We start from the raw sequence: 11,188 nt of genomic DNA on the forward strand, positions 1-11,188 counted from the left end.
TGATGATGCAATGCTTTTGGACTGCTTAAGTTAAACAAAAATGAATGAGTGCACGTACCAGTTAAAAATATTTATACAAAAAAGGAAATCTAAAGTTTATCGGATAATAAACAAATGCAATCCGAAATACCTATAGGAGGCTAGAAGTGTATAACAGGCAGTCCCCATCTTTGGAATGAGGACCCTAAAAAAAAAAAAAAAAAGGGTGTCTAATATACATTGATTGACGACATAAATGGAACATGTAAGTAAAATATGATAATCCCTTGGCGGCAAATGTATGGTCATCTGAGGTGTGATTCACTTGACCTAAGCAACAATCATGAGAAATTAGAAGGATCACAGACACCTCACAAACAGCATGATAGTGGGTTTGAGTCATATCTGGAATCTGCAGAATTACAAAACAATAAAAACGTTCTGCAATATCTACCATATAAATCCTGTTTTGCTGGGTGTCAGTGCCTAAATATCACCAGGTATGTTTAACAGCAAAGCATGTGGTTTGAGGGTCAGGATTTACCAGTGTAATACTGCCATCTGCTGACAAAAAAAATTTTTTATGCATGGCTTGTATAAATATTTTAGTAAATACCCATCCCCCCCAGTTTGTTTATTTTCTGTATGTAAAAGAATAATTGCTTGTCCAACTTATTTCTGCAGCTTGGACAGGGTCAACCTGTGTTTGAAGACAATACAGTGGCTTGCGAAAGTATTAACCCCCCCTTGGCATTTTTCCAATTTTGTTGCCTTACAACCTGGAATTAAAATTGATTTTTATTTGGATTTCATGTAATGGACATACACAAAATAGTCCAAATTGGTGAAGTGAAATGAAAAAAATAACTTGTTTAAAAAAATTCTAAAAAATAAATAACGGAAAAGTGGTGCGTGCATATGTATTCACCCCCTTTGCTATTAAGCCTCTAAATAAGATCTGGTGCAACCAATTACCTTCAGAAGTCACATAATTAGTTAAATAAAGTCCACCTGTGTGCAATCTAAGTGTCACATGATCTGTCACATGATCTCAGTATATATACACCTGTTCTGAAAGGCCCCAGAGTCTGCAACACCACTAAGCAAGGGGCACCACCAAGCAAGCGGCACCATGAAGACCAAGGAGCTCTCCAAACAGGTCAGGGACAAAGTTGTGGAGAAGTACAGATCAGGGTTGGGTTATAAAAAAATATCCGAAACGCTGAACATCCCACGGAGCACCATTAAAGCCATTATTAAAAAATGGAAAGAATATGGCACCACAACAAACCTGGCAAGAGAGGGCCGCCCACCAAAACTCACAGACCAGGCAAGGAGGGAATTAATCAGAGAGGCAACAAAGAGACCAAAGATAACCCTGAAGGAGCTGCAAAGCTCCACAGCGGAGATTGGAGTATCTGTCCATAGGACCACTTTTAGCCGTACACTCCACAGAGCTGGGCTTTACGGAAGAGTGGCCAGAAAAAAGCCATTGCTTAAAGAAAAAAATAAGCAAACACATTTGGTGTTCACCAAAAGGCATGTGGGAGACTCCCCAAACATAGGGAAGAAGGTACTCTGGTCAGATGAGACTAAAATTGAGCTTTTTGGCCATCAAGGAAAACGCTATGTCTGGCGCAAACCCAACACCTCTCATCACCCCGAGAACACCATCCCCACAGTGAAGCATGGTGGTGGCAGCATCATGCTGTGGGGATGTTTTTCATCGGCAGGGACTGGGAAACTGGTCAGAATTGAAGGAATGATGGATGGTGCCAAATACAGGGAAATTCTTGAGGGAAACCTGTTTCAGTCTTCCAGAGATTTGAGACTGGGACGGAGGTTCACCTTCCAGCAGGACAATGACCCTAAGCATACTGCTAAAGCAACACTCGAGTGGTTTAAGGGGAAACATTTAAATGTCTTGGAATGGCCTAGTCAAAGCCCAGACCTCAATCCAACTGAGAATCTGTGGTATGACTTAAAGATTGCTGTACACCAGCGGAACCCATCCAACTTGAAGGAGCTGGAGCAGTTTTGCCTTGAAGAATGGGCAAAAATCCCAGTGGCCAGATGTGCCAAGCTTATAGATACATACCCCAAGAGACTTGCAGCTGTAATTGCTGCAAAAGGTGGCTCTACAAAGTACTGACTTTGGGGGGGTGACTACGTATGAACGCTCAAGTTTTCTGTTTTTTTGTCTTATATCTTGTTTGTTTCACAATAAAAAATATTTATATAAAAAATTGGTAGGCATGTTGTGTAAATCAAATGATACAAACCCCCCAAAAATCCATTTTAATTCCAGGTTGTAAGGCAACAAAATAGGAAAAATGCCAAGGGGGGTCAATACTTTCGCAAGCCACTGCACTATAATTAGTGAGTCTCATAAGCACCTTGTTAAACTGTGTAGATACGTACCTTCCTCAGTCTGACTGTAATCCCTCTTATATTCTTCAGCAGGAATTTGGGTGTCAAACAGAGGTACAAAATGTGCATCTTCAATGGCAGCAGAGGCTGTATCAAAAGAAAACACGTTATCCAAGCCACAGTCTGTACAGTCACATCGTCACATTGTCTTATTAACTTAATCTGCATGAAACCGGGAGGTCCCTTTGAGATTAAAATCTCTTTTTTAAAACTATGGCAAATAAAATCACAATTATTACAAAACCATCACATCTAATTAAACTATTAAAATTATTATTGTTATTGTTTTAAATCTGCTTTTTCAGTGCCCAGAGGTTACAATGTTTGTATTCAACTTTCAGGTCAGGGGACATGCACACTATTTTGTAACATCACTGAAGTGAAAATAACATTATAGATTTGTAACATTGCATATTTAGGACAGTGTAAGCGCTGTAATATACATTTTACTAAATTATTTATTTTTTATTTTCCAGTTTATTAAACCTCAATAATAACCTGTTGATGCATTACAGACCAATATTTCTGACATAAACAATTGCGGACATTAGCTGTTCATGAGATTTACCTATTCCCTAGACAGGACCCTGAACAGCTACTGTAACTGTGGATGTGGTGCCATCTACTGGATGCAAAGTTGGGTATGTGTATGGGCTTAGTAAACCTATAGTTACATTTAAAACCATACATTTATTTAGCTTTTCACATGCAAAAACTGTAGGACAGACATGTGATGACGGTTTTAATACAGTTCATTGAAAACACTATTTTTTATGAATTTATAATGCCTGCTTACCATAAGTAGGAGTCAAAGACAGAAACCTCCTGGTGTTCTCAAGTTCATCATGACTCTCCAAAAGCCCTTCATGCTTTGTACTCTGCAAATGAATGCAGACTGTATCAATACAGACTATTAATAGCAAATCAGGTTTCATTGATTAGTGTCTCATATAAACTTGCACCAGAAATATTTGTACAGTAGGTTATAGTTAGACTATACTAAAGGAAAAAAGATTGACAACAGCTAACAAAGGGAGAAAAAGGATACAATTAAGTTCCTACTAGCCCAAGATGAAACCCACTATCATTCAATTAAACTGTTCTAGGCAAACACTGCCTTCTTTATCAACAGATTATCAGACTGTACCAAGGATTACTGCCAAATGCAATCCTGGTGTACCAAAAAAGGGGCCCCTGAGGAAACAGTGTTTTTCTCAGAGAAAAGCATGTAACGTGCAGACTAAAGTCAAGTGCAGAATCCTGCAAAACCGCAGATATGCAAGCATTCTAAAAATCACAAAGTTTAATAATGTGTTTCATGTTTTATTTTTTGATTAAGTTTGATATACATTAAACTGTTGTAGGCAAATGTTGAATTCTTGAACAGCAGAAAAAATGCATGTATACAAAACTTTAACACACATTTGAAGACTTAAAACTAGTGCATTCATCTATACTTGATTTTTGATTTTCGGATTATACCCAAATGCAATCCCCGAGGTCTACAGGAAGACAGACTCTATGAAGATTAGTGAAAATTCAACGCAGTCAGACTGACAGACCAGCATTGCATTTACTCTTTAAATAACTCTTGAACGAAATCTTTGTGAATAGGGTTAAGCAATTATGTGGATGAGTTGCATGAACGGGAGTTACTTTTACCTGCAGTTCTTCCCATAATTTTATCCTCAGTTCTTTCCCTTGTTTCTTTATTTCTCTCTCTTTGGACACTTTAGAAGCCAGTACTTTGTCCAGCTTTTTCATTTTCTGAATGGCTTCTTGCAGCCGAGGGTCTTTATTTTCTTCATCCGATCCGTCGGGTTTTGAAGAACCTAAAGCATTGAATTCAAAAGGTTTGGGACGATAAAAACGGGTACTGAAATTCAAGAGCCACCAAGACACCCAACAGGTTTTTGTTTATCGTCTGGATTCAGCATAGGTCAACATTTCTTTTAACAGTTGTATCAAAGAGTCCACTTTCGTATCATTTTTTAGACTCTCCCCTTGAATTTTTCTAATATACATATTCACGCAGAGTTGTTATTGCGAACACTTAAACAAAGTGGTTTCTTTTTGTGGAGGGGTGTGGCAAAGTGGCTGGTGATTTTGAACAGGTGTAGAGATGATGCAGTGCAGAAGAAATCACAAACAATTGTAATCTGGTGGGAAAAGAGGGGTTTAATTATAATCTGGGTCTGGTGACCAGAAAGAAAATGCTCCAGCAATACACAACAATGTGTAATGCGTGGAGCCACAACTTGAGGGACAGAAAAACAGGCATCTCCCCAGGTCCCTTATGCTAAGAACCATGTGTGCCACATGTATGTAGGTCAGCCGTAAAGGGGCCTCCATTCGATCCCAGAGGCTATGGGATAATAAAGTATATTAGTCTAATGATGGTATAATTTGTGTACAACAGTCTCTAATACTGAAAAATAAACATGAAATGCCAAGTGCTACCAGAATGCTACACAAAATGCCCTGAAAGAAGGTACAGTAAGCAGGAGCTTTCTAGAGCTGACTTGCTACATATTAGAAATGTGAATGAAGGACTGAAGGTTCTGAAGAAAATGTGCCAGAGAGACAGCAAGTGTTACCAAAGCAACAGGTGTAGGGGTGAGATGCAGCTATAAACAAACATCCTTAATAGCTTTAGAAACAGCAGAAAAAAACATAATGATGCTTAACTGTAGAGTAGGATCAGCTGTGCTGGTCCATATTCAAGAAAAATAACCTTTGCTGAACTGAACGACATTTTTAAATATTTTCATTACTGTATGTTTGTATCCCTACACTCCCAGTTGTTTATAGATAGATAGATAGATAGACAGACAGAGACAGATATAGATAGATAAAGTAACTGAAAGTAAAATTAATAAGATAAAATTGATAATTTGATTTTTAAAAAAAAGTTAAATAAGTGGTTGATTCTGTTGGATCCTGATTCTCCTAGGATAGAGTGGTTTACTATTTTTGAATTCATTCTCTCTCTCGCTCTCTCGCTCTCTCTCTCTCTCTCTCTCTCTCTCATGACATTTGCTTTTAACAAGCAAAAGTAATTATTAGATAAGTATAATACAAATAATTGAATCTCACCATTGCCTTTGACTTCATTGTTGTCTTCTGAGTCTGCTGAACTGGAATTTTGTTCTATGAGCAAAGCCAGGAAGGACAGACAGTAAGTCGGTGACATCTATGTCAAGAGAGCATTGTTCTAAGAAGAATGCTATACAACAATCAGCCATGAGTCTAGAATCACACATAATATTTTAATTAAAGTTTATTAGGGGTGTTAACAGTTTAGAGTTTGAACGTTTTCCCACGTGTTAAATGTTTAGAATTTTTCCAAAATGGTTAACCCATTAAACTCATTAACGTTAATAGACTATGCTGATGTAGTATACATGAGCATAACCAACACAGTTCTGACAATTTTGGTTCCCATCTATAATAGTGAGGCAGATTTATACTGAATGTAGATTACAACCAGCACCACTGTACTCTCAATGAAACTTTAGGATGGCTCAGTCTGGGGAATAGAAAAACACATTTTTTGTGTTTAGTTTATAAGGTATACACTGGAAATGTTCCAAGTTACCTTATGTCCCTGTTAAAGGCATGTAGCACTACTTATGCACTAAGATCTCATCTTTGGAACTCAATGCCTTCCAACATAAAAACAGCCTCTTCACAATACCTTCTTAAATCCCTCAGACATATTTGTTTTAAATCAGAAGAGAGTTACACATCCTGTAAATGCTGACTATGACCAGGATCTTGTACATTTGAACTATTCTGTTTTTTACGCTTTTACTTTGTATTACTATTTTTATGATTTTTTAAGAGTTTTTGTCCTGTTTTAATTACACTCCAGATGTGTGCAGTGCAAGGTAATTTATTCAAAGTACTTTCCACACACAAATGTTGTACACAATTAATGTAAATTAATACAAAAAAACAGCATTCTAATGGAGCTTTTATGATTGGTTACAAAGATTCCTAATAGGTATAAAAGGTTTAACATGTTTAATTCTATAGTTTAGACGTTTAGGAAATTCAAAGAAGATTATTTATTGAATTTTAACCAACAATTTACAACTGCATATACCAAAAAATTGTGAACACAATTTACTGTAATTGTAAAATGTCTTCAACAATCTGGGTGGCTTATCCCCTAGCTTACCCAAATACGTGAATAAAAACATCAAAGCAATATATTGTGATAATGTTGAAAAACATTGCAGGAATGCATACAACACACCACTATCTAAAACACTATAGCCTACTCTGCTTATCTGTAATCCTATGTTACAGCCTACATGTACTGATTGTTAATCATTATTAACTACAATTCCAAAAACAAATTGAAATAGATCAGAAAACAGCTTATCTTGCTCTGAGACTATGTCTCCATAATGTATACCAAAGCATGAAAAATTATTTATTTCAAAGGTTTTAGCCTATAAACAAAGATATCTCCTCCACATTCATATTACCAACGCTACACTCCACCGTACCTGTGTTTGAACTGAGATTCTGTACACCTTGTAAAATAGAGCTGGCTTTCTCTTCAGATAACAAGTGCAGTTGTCTCTTGGGGGATTCTGTTTTCTGGGTGCTGGTAGAATCAGCTCCCTCAGACTCACAACTCAGTTCATCCCAAGAAAAGTCAACCGAAGAACCAGGGGAACAGAGGAGGTCCTCCAAATCAGAAGAACGATCCTGTAGAAGATGAGACAACATTCAGTGTGATATTATGAGGGTTTGATTGTGCTGGACAAAGGCAGAATGGTATCCAGTGCTGATACACTGAAGAAAGAGTCAGGATGGGGTTCAAGCACAGGGCTGCACACTTTTATTAAAGGAAATCCAAAACAAAATGCTTTTAACCATGTGAAAACAAAAGCTGCCTAACAGGCTTCCAGCACAGCACAGCACACCACACAGCTAGCTAGCCTCTCTCTGGAATCCAAAACAGAACTGTTAGCACAAAAGGCTGTGTTTAATTACAGGTGAGCCAGGCTAAACTACCAACCAATTAAGCAATTCATCTTGACTATCTGCATTCACATGAACATGATCAGAGCATTAAGCTGAAAATTAACTATTTCCTGAAAAAGTAATACATTTAACACACTGTGACAGAAAGGCAGTGATTCTTGGTGGTAAATCTCCCTCCTGACCTGTGAGGGACCTGTAAGTAATGGGAACAGAGTAGCCTGGACTGTTTGGCCTGACACTTCATTCCTTGGGTTGAAAGGAAGTCGGTCATTTACAAAGGGGTTGGAGCTTCGGTGCATTAACATGTGTGACGGTATAAATATGGGACGAAGTGATGTAATCTGTTCCTTTGTTTTGGTTAGAGAACAACCTGGAAGGACTTGTGATTTATGTGAAGAAAATCATGAGTGTTTTGTTTGTTTATTGTCGTGTCTAAATTATACTTATGTGATTATTTAGACAGCTAAACACAATCTAGGAACTGTCGCAAAAGGCCAGCAAGAACCTGGACAACACGTCACTTTGTTTACACGAAAGAACTGTATTTTCACCACAAGCACTAGAGAACGCACTGTGGACTGGTGTTTGTGTATGTGTTACGTATGGGTGAACTAAAAACGGGACTGTTATTATTTCAGGGTCAACCCGCGGATTAAGACAAGCAATACACGCCTCTGTATTGCTTCTCATTGACATTGTTATTATTTACTGTTGTTCACCATCAGGCATTTGCATTACGAAATACAACCATTAAAAAACATTGCAACTGGATTACAACTGTCTGCCTGTTTATTGATCACCTGCACCCGCACACTGTTAACCACTTTGCCACACACACACTTGTATATGAACATTAAAAAAACTGTTGTTGATGTAGCTGGTGGGATAATTCTGCACATTTATACTGCAGAATATGAGTGATGGAAAACAAGTAACGGTATAAAATAGGTTAACACAAAATAAATCACAAAAGTAACACAATTTACAAGTGAGGGATTTCAATCCCATCAAAGATATTGACACCTCTCCAAACAAACATATTTTAAAGCTATTGATGAAGTAGCTGTTGCTTCACGGTGCCCAATCATGCTTTGTGGTTCAAAGTCACTTCAGTGGTTTGGCTGCAATCTAGCTATGTGCCATACAGGATGCCATAGTTATACTGCATTGTATTTGAGCACAACAAAAACAAGAACATATTCTCAGCATAATAAAAGGGGATCCAGTAATAATGTTTAGAAAACAAATAGGAGGTAGAAAATAGATTTTAACACTTTCAATGCAAGGGGAGGAAAAATAACTCAAAATGTTCTAAACAGAAGACTGCTTCGCAAGCAGAAAAAATAACTACATATAATTTAACAGAACACTGCTAATTGCAAATTTTATCAATAATGTACTAGAATTGATTAAAATGATATGGGAGTTGGAATTGTGAATTGATTTTCTAAAAGGAATTGGAATTGAAAAACAGGAATTGACCCCAACCCAGCATGAAAAATATATGCAATGCAATTGCCAGGAACATGTTCTACAAACTAGTTTACCTGTGGTCCTCCTGATTCAGAGGTCAGAACCTCCAGAGAGCCTATGCAAGCAGCGCTGACCCTCAGTCTGTCCTGCACTGAGGTACTAGAGGCACGACTGCCCGGCCGAGACCTGCCACTGGACGCTGGCCTTGAGATCTCGTCCAAGCTCCCCTTCAGAATGTCCATAGCTATCTAAATTATAAGAGAATCATCTCAGGTTAAACCAGGGCTGTTACTTTGGAGGTATATAAAGAAAAGAAAAAGACATAGTTTAAAACCCTGTAGAAAAATATTTTATTTAAAAGGAGATAACATTACTAATGACAAACAATTGCCATAGGTGCAGAAGGAGAAGACCACCAGGTATAAAGAGCGTGGCCGGTCTTCACCTACGCCAAAGCATCTACATTGTGAAGGAAATTCTCAAAGCCTTTTACTCAGTGTCATTAGCACCATTTTCATTCCTAACAAGAGAAAATTACAAATTACAGTTACAAACCCAGTAGGCTGATTATGCTGCTGCCAGTAGCTGCACAAAACACTTTCTCAATATAACTACCCATTTCACTTTCTCTACACTCTTTCTTCAGCCCTGATGTTGAAATACTGGCAGCAGTCTTTTGGGGATTCTTACTGGCAGTGGAATTGGTAACGGTAATAATTGGAAACCCCAAAAAGACAGCTGTCAGTAGATTTTTGATTCGTTCTAATCCCTCCGATTGATTAAACTGGTTTTCATCTGTGAACCAACGCTAACTAAACGACAGGTAAACAATCAGAAAAGAGTACCGTACAGCAAAATGATAGTTTACATCGTAGTACAAATGATCAACGTATATCCGTGTCACATGTAGGGTAAAAAATAAATGACTTGCAAAAATAAATAAACAAACCTTCTAGCCTGTCTTTTGGGGTATCGCGTAAGAGGCAAATGATCTGAAAATAGCAATTTACTCCGTCGAACGTGTTTCTCTGTTTCAAGTACTTTGCCTGTATCCAATGACGCTAAAACCCAGGATGTGGTTGCTATTCAAACTTTTTCAAACTTTATTAAGCTAGTGACGCTGAGTCTATGGCAGTTCATTCATTGTGATATTTTTGTCAGGTACTTACAAGAAAACAATATCTTAAAAATGACTATCATATTGTATTCTAACCGATATATAAACCTCCTTTCTACTTGTTTTAATTGTAATATTCAAAGGTATGCTGTCTCACGCTCACACACATAAGAGTCAGTTCAATATTATATATATATATATATAAATATATATATATATATATATATATATATATATATATATATATATATACACACACACACACACACACACAGATTGAAATATTTTTTTACTCAGGCGCTGCAGGAAACAACAATACAGATCCGGGGCCTCAGGCACAGCGCTTAGAGCTTAGAAAGCCGCTTTCCAAGCTTGTGTATTGTGGTAACCATGGAGACTACATGTCTGCGGGAGTAGAGAGTAGCAACTGTTTAGCCAATTGTATTGCCATGCGTTTCATCCAATTGGCACTACGCAATACTGTGCAAGGGCGGGCATGCATGTTTTCAATCTATCAGTGATCGTATCATCACCAAGAGCTGCAAGAGACGGTTTATTGTACTTGATGCTTTCGCTAACTGTGATGTCAGATGGCAAACTTTAAAAGTAAATCTTTAACTTATAGAACGCCACATAAGAAACAGTCGCACATAGGCGTAAACCCCGGGTGAGATGCAAAACAGATGTTTGTGCAATCAGATGTACCCTACAAGAAAATACTTCGAACACTAATTTGAAGAGAGTATAGTTATGCGTGTTTTTATTTATTCCACACCTCATTAATGCAGTGGTTTCATTTGCATGGTAGTTTCTATACTGCCATTTATAAATTATGTGACGTGAATAGAAAATACATTTTAATTAAAGCTGCGTATTTGTCCCAGTGCTAAACAAAACAATTGCGCTGCGTGTCCGGTTTTGCCAAGATCGATATTGCTACTGTACCATAAATTAAATACAGCGGCATAAGGATTATACCTTTCTACCACAGAATATATGTTCTTAAAAATCTCGTCAGAGAAGTGGTTTATGAACAGTAAGTACACAGGTTTCTTGTGTGTATTACTTAAGTTAAAGCTGCCAACTGTCCTGGAAAATTTATTTATTTATTTATTTTTTACCTAGCATGTGCCTGCGAACTGTATTACTGTATTACTGAGGATTAAATGTTATTTAGCCGATTGAAGT

General features: G+C 37.5%; 1 protein-coding gene across 2 annotated transcripts in view; it reads right to left on the minus strand.

Moving 5' to 3' along the window:
• fsip1 (fibrous sheath interacting protein 1) overlaps positions 1-9,938 on the minus strand; it is a 139,964-nt gene extending 130,026 nt beyond the window's left edge. For both annotated transcript variants that reach the window (XM_041265195.1, XM_041265196.1), the window contains exons 1-7: positions 9,833-9,938; positions 8,958-9,131; positions 6,927-7,131; positions 5,506-5,559; positions 4,072-4,241; positions 3,206-3,287; positions 2,401-2,496 (exon numbers count right to left, since the gene is read on the minus strand). In XM_041265195.1, the coding sequence (XP_041121129.1) occupies positions 2,401-2,496; positions 3,206-3,287; positions 4,072-4,241; positions 5,506-5,559; positions 6,927-7,131; positions 8,958-9,125 (775 nt within the window). In that variant the 5' untranslated portion in view covers positions 9,126-9,131; positions 9,833-9,938. The remainder of the gene's footprint in view (positions 1-2,400; positions 2,497-3,205; positions 3,288-4,071; positions 4,242-5,505; positions 5,560-6,926; positions 7,132-8,957; positions 9,132-9,832) is intronic.
• Positions 9,939-11,188: the final 1,250 nt, after the last annotated feature.

Source organism: Polyodon spathula, chromosome 12 (genome assembly GCF_017654505.1).
Source record: "Polyodon spathula isolate WHYD16114869_AA chromosome 12, ASM1765450v1, whole genome shotgun sequence".
Taxonomy (NCBI): Eukaryota; Metazoa; Chordata; class Actinopteri; order Acipenseriformes; family Polyodontidae; genus Polyodon; species Polyodon spathula.